General features: G+C 47.1%; 2 protein-coding genes across 2 annotated transcripts in view; one reads left to right on the top strand and one right to left on the bottom strand.

Annotated features, from left to right (window-relative positions):
- RPS9 (ribosomal protein S9) overlaps window positions 1-17591 on the top strand; it is a 25690-nt gene extending 8099 nt beyond the window's left edge. Inside the window, exons 5-6 of the mRNA XM_021706916.1 lie at window positions 12814-12818; window positions 17581-17591. The gene's annotated coding sequence lies outside the window, so the exon portion shown is untranslated. The remainder of the gene's footprint in view (window positions 1-12813; window positions 12819-17580) is intronic.
- LILRB3 (leukocyte immunoglobulin like receptor B3) lies at window positions 7652-13111 on the bottom strand. Its single transcript, XM_021706903.1, has 13 exons — window positions 13009-13111; window positions 12493-12528; window positions 12022-12306; window positions 11588-11890; window positions 10842-11138; window positions 10288-10590; window positions 9941-9991; window positions 8946-9056; window positions 8564-8639; window positions 8447-8484; window positions 8145-8197; window positions 7878-7988; window positions 7652-7798 (listed from the first exon to the last, which is right to left on the bottom strand). The coding sequence occupies exons 1-13, from the start codon at window positions 13109-13111 to the stop codon at window positions 7652-7654; spliced, it is 1914 nt and encodes a 637-aa protein (XP_021562578.1).
- Window positions 17592-20307: the final 2716 nt, after the last annotated feature.

The raw sequence follows: 20307 nt of genomic DNA, 5'->3' as shown, positions 1-20307 counted from the left end.
AAAAAAAAAAAAAAAAAAATTAGCCAGGCATGGTGGTGCATGCCTGTACTTCCAGCTACTTGGAAGGCTGAGGCAGAAGGATCACCTGAAGCCAGCAGGTCGACACCGCGGTGGCTGTAAGCATGCCATTGCTCTCCTGCCTGGGCATCAGAGTGAGACTCCAACTCAAAAATAAAAAAATACCGGCCTTGGTGGCTCAGCCTGTAATCCCGCGCCTTGGGAGGCTGAGGTGAGTGGATTGCCTGAGCCTGCGGGTTCGAGACCCGCCTGGGCAACTTGGTGAGCCCTCATCTCTACAATAAATCAAAAAATTAGCCGGGCGTGGTAGTGCGCACCTGCAGTTCCAGCTACTTGGAAGGCTAAGGTGGAAGGATCGCCGGAGCCCAGCAGGTCGGGGTTGTGGTGGCCGGGAGCGGCCACTGCACTCCAGTCTGGGCGACAGAGTGAGACTCCAACTCAAAATAAAATAAAAAATACAAATAAATAAAAATAAAAGAAATAAAATATTTGGACCTTTACTCACATTATATATAATAAAGATTAAAGGTCTAAATTTAAGACCTGAAGCCATACAACTTGTAGAAGAAAACATAAGTGTATATCTTTATGGCCTTGAATTGGACAGTGGTTTCTTAACTCTGTCAACAAAACCATGAGTAACATAAGAAAAAATACATCAGTTGGACTTCAGAATTAAACATTTTATGCATCAAAGAACACCGTGAAGAAAGTGAAAAAACAGACTGCAGAATAGGAGAAAATATTTCCACACCATGTGTGACAGTGATCTTGTATCAAGAATATATGAGAATGCCGGACTCGGTGGCTCAGCCTGTAATCCCGCGCCTTTGGAAGGCTGAGGTGAGTGGATTGCTTGAGCCCGCAGGTTCGAGACCCGCCTGGGCAGCGAGACCTCATCTCTACAATAAATTAAAAAATCAGCTGGGCGTGGTAGCGCGTGCCTGTAATTCCGGCTACTCTGAAGGCTGAGGCAGAAGGATCGCTGGAGCCCAGCAGGTCAAGGCTGCAGTGGCCGGGAGCGGCCACTGCACTCCAGTCTGGGCGACAGAGTGAGACTCCAACTCAAAAAAAAAAAAAAAAAAAAAAAAAAAAAATATATATATATATATATGAGAAACTCTCACAACTCAATAATAAAAAGACAACTCACTTAAAGAATGGCAAAGAACTTGAGAAGACATCTCTCCAGAGAAAATATGAAAATGGCCGACAGGCACATGGGAAGATCCACAACATTATTATTCATTATGAAAATATAAATAAAAATCACAGCATTTCACTTCACAGCCCCTACGATGGCTATAATTATAATAATAGTTGAAAAAAGTGTTTGCATGGATGTGGAAAAATGGGAACCTTCATGATATTGCTGGTGGAAATGTCAAATAGTCCTGCTGCTGTGGAGAACAGTTTATTGGTTCCGCAATAAGCTAAACAGAATGACCATACTTTCTAGCAATTCCATTTCCAGGTATATACCCCAAATTGCTGACCCCAGGTATGCAAAAAGTATGTTTATAGCAGCACTGTTCACAGTAGTCAAAAAGTGGAAACAATCCAGGTGCGGTGGCTAACACCTGTAATCCCAGCACTTTGGGAAGTGGAGGTGAGAGGATTGCTTGAGTCCAGTGGATCAAGACCAGCCTGGGTAACTCGGCTGATTGATGAGATGAGACCTCGTCTCTAAATAAATAAAAAAAGTAACTGGCCGTCGTGGCATTCGCCTGTGGTTCCAGCTACTTGGAAGACTGAAGCGGAAGGATCACCTGAGCCCAGCAGGTCGAGGCCTGGCGAAAATGACCATCTTTTCAAAGTTTACACACATCTGTTGAAGCAAGCTCTGGCTAGTTACACTTGATTTACAGAACCCTACTGTGTAGATTTAAGGAATTTCTGAATTTAAAACCTTTGAATGCCAGGACAGAAGATTTATGTGATATGGTCAAGAAGCATGAAAAATCTTGACATGTGAGTTTACTCTAAATTGAAAGGTCACTGAAGAAAACTAGGTTTAAAGTTCTCCCCCGCAGCTACTTAGCACAGCAGGTGAATGAAATAAGCAGAACAGCTTTTTTTTTTTTTGAGTTGAAAAAACCTGTAATCTCAGACTGGAGTCACCCAGACTGGAGTGCAGTGGCATGCTCCTGGTCACCGCAGCCTTGACCTGCTGGGCTCCGGCAGTCCTTCTGCCTCAGCTTTCCAAGTAGCTGAACTACAGGCACGTGCTACTGCACCTGGCTAATTTTTGATTTATTGTAGAGATGAGTTCTTGCCAACTTCTCTGAGCGGGTCTCGAACCCACGGCTCAGGCAATTCATTCGCTTCGGCCTCCCAGAGTGCTGGGATTCCAGGCTGAGCCACTGAGCCTGGCCAAGCAGCACAGCTTAATTGGGCCTGGCTGGAGGCTCAAGACCATCCCACCAGTGTTAAGCATTAATCAGGCCTCCCTAGGCCAGGAAAAAAAGCAACCCTGAGGCACTGGGCAGAGCATATGGCCCTTCTTTGACAGCAAGGCAGCTCACTTGCATCTAAAGATGTACTGAGAGGTCTGGGTCATAGAAGAAAAAAAAATTAGATGGAAAATTCCAGAAATAATTTATGTTTCTTTAAAAAAAATCAAATACTAAAAATAATTTTGAAAAGCAAAGAGTAGCCGGGCATGGTGGCTCACGCCTGTAATTCCAGCACTTTGGTAGGCAGAGGTGAGAGGATTGCCTGAGTCAGAGATTCGAGACTAGACTAGGCAACTTGGCAAGACCTCGCCTCTACAATAAAAAAATTAGCCAGGTGTAGTGGCATGCACTTGTAGTTCCAGCTACGTGGAAGCTGAGGCAGAAGGATCACCTGAACCCAACAGGTTAAGGCTGTGGTGGCCATGAGAGTCCCACTACACTCTTGCCTGGGTGACAGAGTGAGACTCCTATTGGAAGGAAGGAACGAAGGAAGGAAGGAAGCAAGCCAAGGAAGGAAGGAAGGAAGGGAGAGAGGGAGGGAGGGAGGAAGGAAGCCAAGAGTAGGCAGAAAGGGAAAACAGAACAAACAACAGAGGAGACAAACAGAAAATGAATAGCAAAATGATAAGCTTAAATACAGTCTCGCACTGCATAATAATGTTTTAGTCAACTACAGTTGCATATGGGATGTGATGGTGTAGCCTAGCTGTGTAGTAGGCAAAATACCCTCTAGGTTTGTGTAAGTGCACTCTATGGTGCTTGCACAGTGACAGAATTGCCTCCTGAAGTATTTCTGAGAACATATCTCTGTGGTTAAGCAACACAGGACACCAACCTTATCAGATTAGATATTACATTAGATATAAGTGGTCTAAACACAACTATTTTTCTTTTTTTCTCTTTTTTGAGTTGGAGTCTCACTTTGGCCGTGCACAGGCACGGCCACCGCAGCCTCGACCTGCTGGGCTCAAGTGATTCTTCTGCCTCAGCCTTCCAAGTAGCCGGAACGACAGGCACATGCCACCACGACCAGCTAATGTTTTGATTTATTGTAGAGATGAAGTCTCGCCAAGTTGCCCAGGCTGGCCTCGAGCCCGTGGGTTCAGGCAATCCTCTCACCTCAGCCTCCCAAAGTGCTGGGATTATAGGTGTGAGCCACTGCGCCTGGCTTAAATACAGCTATTAAAACATAGAAATTTTAGGATTGGATTAAGAAAAATCAAAAAAGCCCCTTCTATATGCAATCTACAAAAAATTGACTTAAAATATAATGATGAAATTGGTAAAAAGAAAAGCATGAATGATGCTGATGAACATTGAAAACATGCTAAGTGAAATAGCGACAGAAAAGGACAAATAATTGTGAGATTCCACTTACATGAAGTACTTAGAATGGCCAAATTCCTTGAGACAGGATATAACAGAGATTAGTAGAGGCTAGGATAAGGGGAAATAAGAGGTTATCATTTAAAGGGTATAGAGTTTCTGTTTTGGATATTGAGAGTGTTCTGGAAATGGGTAATAGTGATAGCTGCACAACATGGTGAATGTACTTAACTGTACACTTAATTGTCACTGAATTGTACACTTAATAATGGACAAATGGGATTGGCTCAAGCCTGTAATCCCAGAATTTAAGGAGCCCAAGGTGAGAGGATTGCCTGACACCCAGGAGTCTGAGACCAGCCTGGGCAACATGGCAAGACTTTGTCTCTACAATACATCAAAAAATTAGCAAGGTATAGTGGCATGTGCCTGTGGTTCCAGCTACTCGAAAGACTGAGGCGGAAGAATTGCTTGAGCCCAGCAGGTTGAGGCTGCAGTAGCCGTGAATGGTTGACAGAGTGAGATTCTGACTCAAAAAAAAGGTAAATTTTATGTTACATATATTTTACCACATTAAAACTAGAAGGATGAAAAATGTCCCATGCAAACACTAATCAAAAGACAATTTAAGAGGCTCTTTTAGTTTCCTATTGCTCCTGTGACAAATTACCACAAACCTAGTAGCTTAAAACAACACAAATTGGGTAAAGTAGTGTGTGCCTGTTGGTCCAGCTACTTGGGAGGCTGAGGTGGGAGGATCGCTTGAGTCCAGTGGATTGAGGCCGTAGTGTGTAGATGATTGTGAATAACCACTGCACTACAGCCTGGCAAAACAGTGAGATCTTGCCTCTTAAATAAATAAATAAATCACACTCAAATTTATTATCTTACAATTGTGGAGGTACGAAGTCCAAAATCAATCTTACTGAGCAAAAATTAAGAATTGGAGGCTGGGCTCGGTGACTCAGCCTGTAATCCCAGCACTTTGGGAGGCCGAGGTGAGTGGATTGCCTGAGCCCGCAGCTTCAAGACCAGCCTGGAAAAGTTGGTGAGACCTCATCTCTACAATAAAATAAAAAATAGCCGGGCATGGTAGCACATGTCTGTAGTTCTGGTAACTCAGAAAGCTTGTGGCAGAAGGATCGCTTTAGCCCAGAAGGTCGACGCTGGAGTGGCCGTGAATGTGTATGCCACTGCACTCCAGCCTGGACGAAGGAGTGAGACTCCAACACACACACACACACACACACACACACACACACACACACACAAATTGGAGACATCCATGTATTTCATCTTAGTTCAGAACCTCAAGTCTAAAATACAATTGAGTTTTATATATTGGCTATGTATCCCAGTGATACTGAAAATTTTTTTTTTTTTCCGAGTTGGAATCTTGCCCAGGCAGTGGCATGCTCACGGCCACCCCAGTGTCAACCTGCTGGGCTCAAGTGATCCTTCCACCTCAGCCTTCCAAATAGCCAGAACTACAGGCATGCACTACCATGCCAGGCTAATTTTTTTATTTATTGTACAGACGAGGTCTCACCATACTGCCCAGGCTGGTCTTGAACCCGCTCAATCAGCCTCCCAAAGTGCTGGGATTACAGAATGAGCCACTGTGCTCAGCCCATTGCAGATTTTTAAACATGCTCTTATAAATTATAGAAAATTATCTTTTATTTGTAATGAGATGGAATTTTCATTATGAATTGGTCTATTTGATCAATTTGGTCTATTTGTTTGCATTAGGTGATATGATATTTTATGTAGTCTGTTAATGCATTTAATTATATTGATTGATTTTAAATTTTAAGCTTCTCTTGTCATCAAAAACAAAAAATAAACCACTGTGGTCATGATGTGTTATCCTTTTTATTTATCACTGACTCTTATTTGTGGGTATTTGTTTAAAGATTTGCATCCAAGTTCATGAGAGATTTTCCTGTGACTCTCCCATTTTGTAGTTTTCCCGTCAAGGCTTTGGTATCAATTTTTTCCTTGATAAAATGTGTTAGGGTGTATTTCCTCCTTTCTGTTCTCAGAGAAAGTTTATGTAAGTTTGAGTGTGTGTGTGTGTTTCATAAGTGCATTAGTGTTTGGAAGAAATCACCAACAAAGCTCCTGAACTGAAGTTTATGCTGTGGAGAATTTTTGATTACAGAGTCAATGCATTGTTAGATAGATAGATACATAGATAGATAAAATAAGATTTTCTTTTCTTCTTCTTTTTTTTCTTTTTGAGACAAGCTTTGTGGCCCAGGCTGGAGTATAGTGGCATAATCATAGCTCATTGCAGCCTTGACCTCCTGGGCTGAAGTGATCCTCCTGCCTCAGTCTCCCAAGAAGCTGAGGTTACAGGTGCGCACCACCATGCCTGGCTGATTTATTTTTGTAGAGATGAGGTTTTGCTATGTTGCCCAGGCTTGTCTTGAGCTCCTGGGCTCAAGCAATCCTCCCACCTTGGTCTCTCAAAGTACTGGGATTACAGGTGTCAGTCACCACACCTGGTCCATATTTTCTTTTTTTTTCTTATTTTCTGTTTATTCTTATTTCCATTTCATAAATTGTATATATGATGATTTTTTTCCCTTTGTCATTGTGGCTAGTATTTATAAATTTAATTAATGCTTTTAAGAATAAGATTTTTGGCATAATAATTTTTTTTTTTTTTTGAGTCTGACACCTAAGCTAGAGTGCAGTGGCACAATCATGGCTCACTGCAGCATGACCTTCTGGGTTCAGACAATCCTTCCACTTCAGCCTTTTGAGTAGCTGGGACTACAGGTGTACAATGCCTGCTCATTTTTAAATTTTTGTAGAGTTGAGTTCTTGTAGTGTTGCCTAGGCTGGAATTTTTTGCTATTTTTGGTCTTCAGTAGTAGCGATTCATTATTATTCCTTCATTTGGAATAAGTTACTGCCTTTCTAAACTCTTGATACAATCATTGCTTTGCTTAAAGCTTGTTTCCTACTATATTCATTCATGATTCTTAATTTTCTCACCATGCCGGGCTAATTTTCTTGATTTATTGTAGAGACGAGGTCTCGCCACGTTGCCCAGGCTGATCTCAAACCCCTGGACTCAGGCAATTCTCTCACCTCCGCCTCCCAAAGTGCTGGGATTACAGGTATAAGCCATCATGCCCGGATATTTTTTGAGTGGGAGTCTCACTCTGTCACCCAGGTTGAGTGCAGTGGCACACTCACGGCCACTGCAGCCTCCACCTACTGGGCTTAGGTGATCCTTCCATCTCAGCTTTCCAAGTAGCTAAAACTACAGGCGTGGGCTGCCACACTCAACTTATTTTTTGGTTTATTGTAGAGATGAGGTCTCACCAACTTGGCCAGGTTGGTCTCAACCCCCTGGGCTCAAGCAATTCTCTCACCTTGGTCTCCCAAAGTGCAGATTGAGCCACCATGCCTGGCTTTTTTTTTTTTTAAACACAGTTATCTTGTTATGTGGCTCAGGCTGAGGTGGGCAGGTCCCTTGAGTCCAGGAGTCTAAGGACTATAGTCATAGCTACCTATGGCCTTGAACTCCTTGACGCAAGAAGTTCTCTCGACTCGGCCTCCCAAAGTGCTGGGATTGCAGGCATGAGTCTTCACTTCTATTTTGTTTTCTCATTTAACTCATTGATTATTGAGACATATGTTGTTTTATTTCCAAAATGCAGAGATATTATTTGTCTTTGCAAAATCAAGTTAGGCCAAAAGTTCCTAGACTCTCTTCGTGGTCTTTGTTAGGGTCCCGATTGACTGAGTTCATTAGTTAGTGTCCACTGGGGGCAGCTTCTTTGCCTCCCATGGTCCCTGAGTCTCCCTCTGTTGAGTGTGGGGCCCTTCCTGGGCTAACGGGTGGCCAGAGTGGTGTACAAGCTGGGCTCAGATGGAGGGTCCCCTCCTTGGGACAAGAAAGGGTTAGGCATCTCCTGTCGGAGAGTTGAGCTGGACAACTGGGCGTAGATCACATCCTGAGGGGCTTCAGATGCTGCAACCTGTGGTGGGGGTGAGAGAGAGGAAAGGTTCGTGGTCGTGTAGGGGGAGGCCTGGGAATGCGGAGAGGAAGGGACCCACCTGACTGTCCCTCTGTCTGTCCTCTTCTGTTTGTGAGGCCACTCCCTGCCTGAGCCTGGAGAAGTTCACCTGGGCATATGTCACCCCCTGGGGGTCCTCATCATGTTGGCTCTGCTGAGAGAGTGACAGGAGGGTCTCTGAATCCACTGGACATCCCTCAGTTGAGCTCCCACATGTTCCCAGAGTCATCTGATTGTCTCATTTTCCCAGTGAACTCTGCAGGGACTTCTTAAGACTTTGGAGGGTCTGGCAGGGGCAGGGTCTCACCCGACTGTCCAGCTCCACCCCGTCCTCAGGCTGTGTGTCCTTTACCGCAACATCTGTGGGGGTGGGACATGGGATTCATCTCCTGGAAAGAGTCCCTGAGACCTCTCAGCCCCAGCCCGGCTCCAGATGAGGCCACGGAGACCCCAGAGCAGCTGTGATGTCCCTGAGGTCCCTCAGATGTGGGATTCAGAGCATCTTCCCTGGGCCCCAGACAATTCCCAACCTGTGCCCCTCATCCCATTTCTACTGTTACTTAGGGGTCCCCATATTCTTCCCCATTAAGGCCTCCCTCTCCTTCTCACAGAGGTGTTCTTCCTGAATGTCAGCAGCCAGGCTGGACCTGGGGGAGGACACAGGAGTGTAAGGGGCAGTGAGGGGACTGTGGGCGGGTGGGAGTCTGGGGTCTCTGGCAGGATCACCTCCTCTGCAGGCCTCGGTCCTCAGGCTCTGGCTTCGCAGCTCCCACAGGAAATTGGACATCAGCCTCTCTCTGGGCTGGTGAAGAAGGATAGGGTCTCAGCCCTGGGACATCAGAACCACCCATCCTGCACATGAACTCGAGAGGAGAGAGGGGGCCTTGAAACACTCCTGCTTAGATGCACCACATATTTAGTGAGACCACAAAAGCCAAAAGAATAAACTGCTTCAACGTATGCTAACATTTAAACATTTACTCTCTTCTTCTTTCTGGTTTTCTCACTGGGAAATTCTGGAGCAGTTTGTCTGGCTGACTTGGCCTCCTTTTGCTGGGGCCCTGAGCCCACCTGTGGTCAGCACATGGGTCCCCCATTCTCCACTCACTCTTGCGTTTGCCCTGACGCCGGTGTCGATGGAGGACGAAGAGGAGAAGGAAGAGGAGCAGGACGAAGGCCACCGAGACCCCAATCAGAATCTTCAGGTACCTTTTCAAACCTTGGGCACGATGATGTCAGGAAAAAGGAAGGATGATGTTTAATTGAGCACCAAATGTATGCAGGCTTGTGCTGGGTCTTTCATTCATTACCTTCCTCTTCAGAGGAATCATACAAAATGGGATCACCACCCCACTTTATTCATTTTCCCGATGAGAAACTCAGGGAGGTGAATCACCTGCCTCAGATCCCCCAGCCAGGAAGCAACAGACCTGGGAAGTGAACCCAAGAGTCTGACTCGCAGCCCCTGTTCTCTGCACTAGACTTGAGCCCCTAAGCTCAGAGCGAAAGAGCCTGAACACCTGGACCCTGGTCCTGCTCCCCCTCCCCCACACAGTGTTACTGTCACTGCTTCAGGTGGGACAGGCCCCTGCAGAATCGGGTTCTGGGAGGCTTCCCTGGGGCCCTCCTCTCCCAGGAGGTCACAGCTGGGGTAGAACCAAGAGGGACTTTGCCATCTGGGCAGGCCCCTCTCCTTTACACATGGAGAAACTGAGGCCCAGAGAGGGAGGGGCTTTCCCAAGTCACTGTCTCCAGAGGAGCCTGAACCGATGAAAAAACTCAGCCCTTGATTACTGTGAACCCCACCCCTCCCTCATACAGAGCCTCTCACTCACCCACCACTCTGTGGGCCTGACTCCATGGAGGCAAGGGGCTGATCCCCAGGGCCTCCTGTTCCCTGCTGTAGCCCGACAGCTCCTCCTCCAGCCTGGATCCTGATGTCTCCCTCTGTCTTGACCCCATGACCCCTCATCAGCCCAGCTGAGAGTCTATAGGACACAAGCCTGTCTGTGAGTATTTGAGTGGAAGTGAGATCTTCTGAGATACTCTAAACTTCCTGGGCAAGCCCGTGACCCTCTGAGCCAAGAGGCCTCAGTGACTCACCCGGTGTTGAGGTGGTTCCTGTGGGTGGGGGACTTTGGCTCCCAGAAGATCCTGGAACAAGGACAAGAGGAGGATCTGGGGCTGCCCTGGAGTCATCACGTCAAATCAGTCTTCTAGTACATGTATCCTGTGGTCTCCCCAAGCCCTCCCTCCACCCACCTGCCATCTTTTGGAAGCTGGAGATAGGGCCGAGGGGTCATGTCTGAGAAGGCCCTGTTGGTTTCCTCTCCTCCCTTTGTTCACCCTCCCTCAGAGACTCCTTCACTTTACACCAGCCCAGCGCTCTCCTTGGGGCAGGGACCTGAGATCACGCTCTGAACTCAGAGAGAACAGGTCAGGGTTCTCACCTGAGACCACCAGCTCCAGGAGGTTACTGGGGTGTGACAACAGGTAGGGGGAGGTACTGAGTGAGCTGTAGCACCTGTAGGTGCCCCCATGGGCTGAGGTCACAGGACTCATGGTGAACTCGCCCTGGTACTGCTGAGCTTGGATCTTTAAACTTTGACACCGGGGGGGACCGGCTGACCCCTCCTTGGACAGAAAGAAAGTGTCCAGTGGGTACCGTGACTGACACAGCAGGGTCACATTCTCTCCTGAGGTCACCGTGGGGCCCGGCTCCACCAAGAGGAAGGGTCTGTCAGAGAGCCATCCTAGAGAGAAGAGGAGGTTGAGGGGCTGCCCCACCTGGTTCTGAGCCAAGATCTCCCAAGACCCGCTCTCTGGGGACCCTCAATCTCTCGGTCTCCTGTTGTCTCTGAGTCTCTCCCCTCCCGCAGCCCCTCTCTCTGTCTCCCCCTCCCTTGAATTCCTCACTCTTCACCCCAACCATCACCACCCGGGGCTCCCCCAGCAGGGCTTGTGCAGAGTCTGGAGCCCTGACTCAAGCCGTTGGTCTCCTCACCTGAGATCAGGATGTCCAAGGGGTCGCTGGGGGCCGACCACTGGGAGGAGAGGTTTTGTCCACCATAGCATCTGTACTGACCCCCATGGGAGTCACTCACAGGGCCCAGGGGGAAGTCGGCCTGAGAGATCCCAGCCTGGGGCTGCCTGCCAGGGTGCTGGGTGAGGTATTGTTGCCCCTCCGTGGACAGGGCAAACTTGTCGTAGGCGACATCAGAGCGACACTGGAGGGTCAGGCTCTCGCCAAGGGCCATGACAGGGCCCTGCTGGGCCAGGAGGGAGGGCTTCCTAGACACTCCTGGAGGAACAGAGGAACTGGGGTGGCAGGGCTGGTTCCACCCACATGCTCCCTTTTCCATCCTGGCCCTACAGGTCTCACTGTCACTCACACTCTGTGTCTCTGACCCCAAGCTTCTCCTTGTCACCTGGAATGTCTAAGAACATTTCTGACACATACCACCCCCCCACCCCGACTCCTGGCCTCTGTCTGCCTGATCTGACCTCATCTCACAGTAGCCAGGATGTAGCAGCCACTAGACCCTGGGCCTTCCTGAGTCGGCCCCTTCCAGGTGAGGGTGACCCAGGGCTCCTCCTTCCCTCTAGAGCCTCCCATGGGGTCTCCTTCACTCCTCAGTTCATCCATCAACACAGCATTGTAGGGGCCTCACCATGGTCAGCTGTCAATCAAACTCCTAACAACCCGTCTGGTCCCTAAAATGGTGTAAGAGAAAGTCGTCATTTCCTCACCTGGGATCAGGATGTCCAGAGGATCACTTGGTTCCGACCACACCTGGGGATCATTCCTAAAATAGCCATAACATCTGAATGTCCACCTGTGGCCGGGGTTCACGGGACCCACAGAGAACCGGGCATCGAAATGCCCATCATGTTGTTGCTGTGAGTCCAGGGACCAGGAGTGCTTGTGTTCACCTTCCTGAACCAGAATGAACTTTTCAAATCCCCTCCAAGAGCCACACTGGAGGGTCGCCTTCCCTCCTGATGTCACGACAGGGCTGGGCAGGGCTAGGAGGGTGGGTTTTCCGAGGAATCCTAGGGGAGAAGAAGTCACTGTGTTAAATGGGGATCACACCTTCCATATGATCCCCCCAGGGCTGGTCTGTGGGGTGGGAGACACCCCTGAGAGGAGAATCTGGGGTTGGGATGCCTGAGTGTCCTCTCACCTGTCACCACCAGCTCCAGAGGGTCACTGTAGTGTGATGCGTGAATGCCACTGTAATAGTAACAGCAATATTTTCCTGTGTGATGCCTTGTCATGGAAGGGATGTAGAACTTACTCTTGTTCCCAGGTTTCTGTGTCATCTGCATGTACTGGAACTCAGAGCTTCTCTCTTTCTTCAGATAGTACTCCTGGGCCTCCGGGGTCCCCTGACACCACATGGTCACGGGGCTCCCCAGGGTGATCACATGGCCTGGCTCAGCCCAGAGGGTAGGTTTGGGAGGGGCCCCTGGAAGAAAGTCAGAGCCTGGGATCCACAACATCTTTGGCCCTCAGATCCCTGCTCTCAGCCCAGGACTCTACAGATATCCCCACTGGGCAACCCAGAATTGCTGTTCTCCATCCCCAGCTGCTCATGGGGTTATCCCTGGTCCCAGTGAGGAGAAGGGACCTGGGAAGCTGGAAACAGACTCACCTGACTGTGCTCGGGTCATGGGTCCCAGACTTAGCCCTGGAAAAGAGTTCCCTTGAGATTTGTCCTCTACTCTGAGCAAGTCCTCTTCTCCCTGGTGGCCTCCTGAGCCCCTGTGGTCTCCTCATGGACCAGGGCCTGGCAGTGGGGTGGGATCCCTCCCAGACCAGGGTCTCCCCTCCCCCTCTTCAAATCTCACTGAGGCAGAGCAGGGCTGGGAGTGTCAGGATCATGGTGTCTCCTCCCACTGGTCCCGGCTGTGCTGATGGAGGAGACCGCTGTGCCTGAAAAACAGACAGACACACAGGGTGTGGCCACGCAGAGGCTGGGTCCTCCTTGTCATGGGATTGTCACATCCTTAGGCCCACAGGAAGGGGAACTGGCCTTTCTAGAAGATTGACTTTTGTTTCCCCAGGGCAGGGGCTGGGACTGACTCCAGGCTCTCTGCAGACATTTAACCCAGAAATGGGGTCTCTTCTGACCCCTGGGCACTGTCTGTCTGATCTATCCTCATGTCACCAAGGGCCAGGATATAGCAGCAAATAGACCCAGTGCCTTCCTGTGTCAGTCCCTTCCAGGTGAGGGGGACCGAGGGCTCTTCCTTCCCTCTAGAGCCTCCCATGGGATCCCCTTCACCCTCAGCCCGTTCACCACCACATCCTTGTGGAGGTCCTCACCATGGCCAATTAACTACACAGCCCTGGAGATGCTTCAGAGAAGACGCAGGTTCACACTGCCCAGCAGTGACTCAGTTCAGCAGAGACCCGCTCATCACCTGAGGGTGCAGGTCACTCTGAGCTGCACGTGGCAAAGAGTACAAGGAGACATGCAGAAAATACAAAGAAAAAAACATACTTTTTAGTCCCTAGAGTGTCTTTTCTTTCACCAAATATTTCCTTTCTAGTACTTCCCCTTTTTGTCTTTTTTATCCAGCAGTGCCCATCCCCACCCCCTTGAGAACAAGCCTCTGAGTCCTTCCTGCTTCCTCAGTCCCCTGGTGTCCTTGTCCATCAGGCTGCACTTCAATCCATAGTCAAGGTTTTCAGATCCGTTGATTAGGTTGTTTTCTGATTTGGGGGTGGGCTGGGCAGCTGGTTTCTATTTCATTTCTGATTATCATCCCCTGTGTATGACCTGGGGAAGTAATGACACTTCCACCAGGCTGTTTTCTAGTTTGGGACACGTTGTCATGAACCTCACTCCTCAGAGTGGTTGTTGGGGTCAGTGTTACCTAGGTCATGGGAGGAGCTCAATCATGGTTACTTTATAGACCACGTTCAGACATGAGGGCTTGGGACAATATGGATCCTGCTGTTGAACTCCAGAGTCTGGGTGGACAATTGATGTGTCCACTCCTGAGCCCTTGTCAGTTTCAAATGCCAAGAAATGCTCCTTATGATATTTCTGAAATATATATATGACCACAGGTATGAGAAGAAAAAGAGAAAAAAGATTCCTAAAATTGAGAAGGACCCACATCAAAAAACAGAGTTCACAGCTGAGCAGTTCCTTGGGAACCTCAAGGGGTCACTGTGGAGAGTTTCCCCTCTGTGTGGGACAGAATAGAAGCCTCAGGGTCCTCACAGTCATGGAGGACTCAAGACTCTGGGTAAGCTAGGAGCTGTGGTTCCCCTCCCCTGAATTTGTAAGTAGGCACTGGGACATCTCTGCTCCCTGATCAGCTTCCCTATTCAGCCCTGAGCCACCTCTCCTGTGCATAACCAGATTCACCACAGCGTTGGCTGACAGGGGCGTCTGTCCCAGGTGTGAGTGTGAGAGTGGCATTGGTGACATCTTTGCTGGGTACAACCCTGAGCTGATGCTAAGTTTGGACGACAGGCAGGGGGAGCTTCAGCAATCCCCTTTCTTTCGGCCTGATGCCTGGGACAGCCTGGGAAAGACCCGTTTTGAGAGGTCAGGTGTGTGGGAGGAGAGCTGTCAACAAGAATGGGCAGAAAAGAGTATATTAGAGAAAAGTGGGCAGTTATTGAAAGGAATTATATCCATATTGCGAAGGAAAAATAGTAAATTGAAGCACTTCCATTAAAATTAACTTAATCAAGGATAGGACAGGTGAAATGGTAAATATATAAATTGAAATAAAATATTTACTGAAATTTCCAGAATGCCTTATAGAGAGACGAGAAACTGAACAACAGAAAATATTAAAACACACTTTGGAGGCCGATGTGACAGGATTGCCTGAGTCCATGGTGTGGGACCAACCTTGGTAACTTGGAAAGACCTCTTCTCTTCAATAAATCAGAAAAAATTCGCCAGGCATGGTAGTGCGCACCTGTAGTTCTGGCTACTTGGAGGACTGAGGTAGAAGGATCAACTGAGCTAGTGGGTCGATGCTGGGATGCTGTGAGCATGCTACTGCACTCCAGTCTGGGGAATACATGAGACTCCAACTAAGAGAGAGAGAGAGAGAGAGAGAGAGAGAAAATATTAAAACATACAGAAAATAGAATGAGAAGAGTAAACATATCTGTGATCATTTCAGAATGAGAGAAGTGAGAATGATGTTATACGATACATGAAAAGATAATGGTTGAAATTTCTACAGAAACAATGAAAGAACATGAGTTTAAAAATGAATTTATTCAGACATGGTGGCTCATACCTGTAATCTCAGCACTTGGGGAGGTGGAGGTGAGAAAATTGCTTGATGCAGGGTTCAGGGTTCGAGACCAGTCTGGAAAGTTGGCAAAACCTCCTCTCCACAAAAAAGAAAAAAAAATTAGCTGTGCATGATGGTGTATGCCTGTAGCTGTAGTTACTTGGAAGGCTGAGGCAGAAGGATCGCCTTAGCCCAGCAGGTCGATGCTGTGGTAGCCATGAATGTACCACTGCACTCCAGCCTGGACTGCAGAGTGAGAATCTGACTCTAATTAAACAAACAAACAAACAAACAAACAAAAAACAAACAGACAATCAAGCCAGGAAATAAGAAAATAAAAAACAAAACGGAACAAAAAACCCCCAAACAAACTTAACATTTTGACCATGATACAGTGAAAAAATAGGAGTAAATTAAAAATAATCGTCGTACTACTACAGAAACTGTAAATTACCCTCTAATGAACAAGAATCTCGCTAAACTGGACTTCCCAAGAGCAAAAAAAAGATCCAGAAAATACTGGAGAAATACCATTGTTAGATCCAACCAAGTTTGCTAAGGAATTTCAACACCTCTCTCTTATATATGATCTCACATGGAAAGATATTTGGGTCATTTTGACCACCACCACTAACCATGAGGAGTTCATCAACCAGACTTTTTCCAAACCCCGAGAAATTGCAGTTGAGTTTATCCACACTCAGCCTGGTTAGCGTTCCCTGGCTGCAATAGCCATCCCGGGACAGATCCTAACGGGAATTTTAACTCCTCTGACAAAGAAAAGCAGAATCATTTTATTTTTTTACCTAATATGTGACATGCTAAAGGCCATTATTAAACAAATAAACAAAGATATCGTTAAAGATGTTGCCCAATGGTTTGATGAAAATCCACTGCCTTTTTAGCTTGCATATATGAGGCCCTGCAGTGCTATACTAATTTAAATCCAGATATTCCAGAAGGACAATCCATCTTAGCTGTGCATTTTATTTCCTAGTTGACTCCGGATATTAAATGAAAGCTCCAGATATTGGAGAAAGGACCCCAACCCTCACTGAGCTCTAGACCTGGCATACAAAGTCTTTTTTCATTTTTGTTTTTTGGAGTTGGAGTCTCACTGTGTCACCCAGGCTGGAGTACAGTGGCATGCTCACCGCCACGATAGCCTCTACCTGCTGGGCTCAGGTGATCCTTCCACCTCAGACTTCCAAGTAGCTGTAACTACAACTGTGCGCTACCATGCCTGCATAATTTTTTGATTTATTGTAGAGATGAGGCCTCGCCAAGTTGCCCAGGCTGGTCTCGAATCCTGGGCTTAGGCAGTCCTCACGCCTCGGCCTCCCAAAGTGCTGGGATGACAGGCTTGAGCCACAGTGCCCGGACCACAAAGTCTTTAAAAATTGAAAGGAGGGGCCGACCTCAGTGGCTCAGCCTGTAATCCAAGCACTTTGGAAGGCCAAGGTGAGGGGATTGCCAGAGCCCATGGCTTTGAGACCACATTGGGCAACTTGGAAAGACCTCGTCTCTAAAATAAAATAAAAAATAGCCAGGCATAGTAGCATGTGTCTGTAGTTCCAGCTACTCGAAAGGCTGTGGTTGAAGGATCGCTGGAGCCTAGCAGGTCAATGCTGGGGTGGCCATTAGCTCGTGTGTCACTGCACTCAAGCCTGGGCGAAGGAGTGAGACTTCAACTCAAAAATAAAAAAATTAATCAAAAAGAGGAATGAAGGGAGGACAGGAAAGCTAAAATTCAGGACTTCTAGCTCATAGCCTCAGCCCCAGCTGGAGCTGAGGAAAGGAAAAACCAAATAGAGACTTTATCCCTGGGAGACCTGACAACAATTAGTGTGGACAGCAGCTGCCACCGGGGATCTGTTTCAAGCATCATCAATCCGGTCACCAGGCTAGAGACTACACCAAGCTGCCGCATTCCACCCCATGCCACAAGTGCAGGTAAGTCAGACACTGGGGAGGGAATTGCCATGTTCACCCAGCTGAACAGAGGCACATTCCCCAACCACCAGGACAGCTGCCAAACTATCAAACTAGGGCTTCTTGGGTACCAGCCATGTGCCTGAAGGCCAGGTCAGTCTCAGCTGGACCTGTACGGTGTGCTTCAATCTGACCAATCTGATCGACACACTTCTGGCTCAGTTGCCCCATGCTCCCCTGAGCACTTCATACAGCCATCTGAAGGCAGAGTGAAAATCTCTGTTGCTGGTAGACGTATTTCACTCAGCATCGATCCTGGGGCTACCTGCTCAGCTTTAATTGAATATCATGGTCCCCTCCTTCCTTCTGTTTCCATAGTAGGTGTCGGTGGCATTCGTTCCAAACCCCTAACACACCACCCCTTCCTTGCTTGCTGGGAAATCAAATGTTTCCCTGAAAGGAGGGACCCTGAGACACTTAGAATAAACTTTTACCTCAGCATAACCATTTGCCTCAGCACAGCCATTTTTGCTTAGACTGACTCGCTTTGAATCTAGCACAGGTTAGACACAGATAATTTTTCAATAGCAGGTTTTAGGAACCGTTCAGACGTTCTATTGCTGGCCAAGCTGGCAGCCTACCCCACCCCCTCAGTAAATCCCCATCAGATGCATGACAAGGACAGTTCAACCTTTCCATTCATGGTTTATCTGAGTAATCTCTAAGAAACTTCCAGGTCTCTTAGCTGGCTGAAGCTGTAGAAATGATAATAAGACCACCTTTTAGCTAAAGAGCTTGTGAATGGGATATGTCTGACAGGTCTCTTGCAAGAAAAACCCGTTTCCCGTCTCCTCCCATCTAGTCCACTACTGGAGGGCATGAGATGCTAATGTCTGGTGACATCCAGATCTTAGACTCATGTGGCTACAATCAACTTCAAATAGCCCTGGGCATTCTTTTTGGCCCAGACCCCTCTGGGCCCAAACCTCCTTGAACCCAAATGCCCTTAAATATACCCAGTTCTCAGCTCTTCCAGGTCATATTTGCCTCTGAGTGTTGGCCTGCTTTGCGATGTGTGAAAGGGGAATAATAAATTTTGCTTCCTTCTACTTCTTACTTGGTGCAAAATTGCATTATTCCTGCTGCCCTAGCACCAGTCCTCTTTGTCTCAGTTTACCCTTTCAACCTTCAAGTTACTATTTTTAAATTTTTTATTTCATTATTATTATTTATTATTATTTTTGAGACAGGGTTTATTCTGTTGCCCAGGTTAGAATGCAGTGGCATGATCATATCTCATTGCAGCCATAAACTCCTGGGCTCAAGAAATCCTCTTCTCAGTCTCCTGAGCAGCTGGACCTACAAATGTGCACCACCACACCTGGTTTGCTATGTTGCCCTGGCTGGTCTAGAACTCCTGGGCTTCAGAAATCCTCCTGCCTTGGCCTCCCAAAATGCTGGGATTACAGGCGTGAGCCACTATGCTTCCTTCCTTATTTTTTTTTAGTTTGGGGATCTCAGTCTCCCAGACTCGAATGCAGTGAAAGGATCACGGCTCACCACAGCCTCAACCTCCTGAGCTCAGACATCCTTCGGCCTCAGTAGCCCTAGTAGCTGGGACTACTGATATGAGCCACAATGCTTATCTTATTTTTTGAATTTGGAAGAGACTAGGTCTTGCTATGCTGCCCATCCTGTTCTTGAACTCCTGCGTTCAAGCAGTCCTCTCACTTGGCCTCCCAAAGTGCTAGGATTACAGGTTTGAGCCACCATGCCCAGCCTAGCATATAATTTATTTGTTTTTTTGAGTTCAAGTCTCACTCTGTCACTCAGGCTCGAGGGCAGTGGCATGCTTACGGCCACCCCAGACTCAACCTGATGGGTTCAGGCAATTCTTCCATCTCAGCCTTACAAGTAGCTGGAACTACAGGCATGTGCCATCATGCTCAGCTAATTTTTTGATTTATTGTAGAAACAAGATCTTGCCTAGTTGCCCTGGCTGCTCCAGAACCCATGGGCTCAGGCAGTCCTCTCACCTCAGTCTCCCAAAGTGCTGAAATTACAGGCGTGAGCCACCATGCATAGCCTAGCATGTACTTTTTAGTATTGTAAATACAAGGATTGACAATTAGTTTCATAACCATCTGAAAAAGTGTTGCATACTTCACTGCTGTATGTCACTATGATCACCTTACGTACTCCCCTTGGGAATTATGCACTGATGCCAGTGCCTAGATCCTCCATCAAGCAATTTTGGAACTCTTTCTGGAATGGCCATCAGAGTTGTCATCATTATTTGTTGATATCTGAAAATCAAGTTTGTGGACTTGTGACTGTGTGCTTATATTGGTAACACTGTACAAATAATTGTATTGGAACACCCTCCCTACTCCCCTGATCTAGCCTCCAATGAGTTTGACGGTGACTGTAGTGATATTCAGCATTGATGTATGTTTCATTTTTTCTAGGATGACATCACAAACTTAATTGTCATACACATAATATAAATTGACCTTCAAAACCCACTTTAAGTGTACAGTTTAGTGACATTAAGTGCATTCACATTGTTTTGCAGCCATCCCCACCATCCACCTTCAAAACATTTTATCATTTCAGGATATTCTTGAGCAAATTCCTTCATGGAAGTTCAGGTATGTGGGAGGAGTGTGTCCAAAAAAATTGATAACAAAGAGTCATACTTATATGATAAAAAGAGTTACTATCTACAATCTGCCAACTTGTTAATAAAGGTTATCATATCTGAACAAATAGAATCCTAGAAATGAAGGGGTCCAGCTCCTTTGCCAGGTCGTGAGATCTCCTGGAGGAGAGATGGATAGGCGAAAGACGAAAATATTATACCCGGACACCAGCTTCCTGAGCAGAGGACCTCCTTTATTAGTTAACAGAAAGCTTTTATAGCATTTGTAAAAGGGGCAAGACAAAGAAACTTCCTTCATGTATATAAGTTTTAAAAGTTACCACCATCTAGCGGTCTTTAGAAGAAACGAATAAGCCAAAAACACTATCTACTTTCAGTTAATGAGTCTTGAGATAAGTGTAAAAGGAGTTTCACTTAAACTAAACATAATGCATACAAGGTTTACTTTGACTTCGGTTCCACATCACTTGTCTAATTAAAAAATCCTTAAAATCACTAATACAAAACTATAGATTGTACATAGTGATAGTAGGAATATGAAGCCCATTAACTTGACCAAACAACAGTGGCCAGCATTTAAAGAATAACTATGAAAGTCACT

Source organism: Carlito syrichta, unplaced genomic scaffold, assembly GCF_000164805.1.
Source record: "Carlito syrichta isolate Samal-C Ts95f unplaced genomic scaffold, Tarsius_syrichta-2.0.1 Scaffold316208, whole genome shotgun sequence".
Classification (NCBI taxonomy): domain Eukaryota; kingdom Metazoa; phylum Chordata; class Mammalia; order Primates; family Tarsiidae; genus Carlito; species Carlito syrichta.
The sequence above is the reverse complement of the archived record's forward strand: the minus strand, read 5'-3'. Positions and strand labels throughout refer to the sequence as shown.

Excerpts from the sequence above, each read along its gene's own strand:
- LILRB3 (XM_021706903.1), bottom strand. The coding sequence starts at position 13,111 with ATGGGAGGCTCTAGAGGGAAGGAAGAGCCCTCGGTCCCCCTCACCTGG. Across the intron at positions 12,529-13,008 it reads CTGCTATATCCTGGCCCTTG|GGCTAAGTCTGGGACCCATG; the intron begins GTGACATGAGGA and ends ACTCTTTTCCAG. Across the intron at positions 9,057-9,940 it reads AGGAACCACCTCAACACCGG|GTTTGAAAAGGTACCTGAAG; the intron begins GTGAGTCACTGA and ends ATCGTGCCCAAG.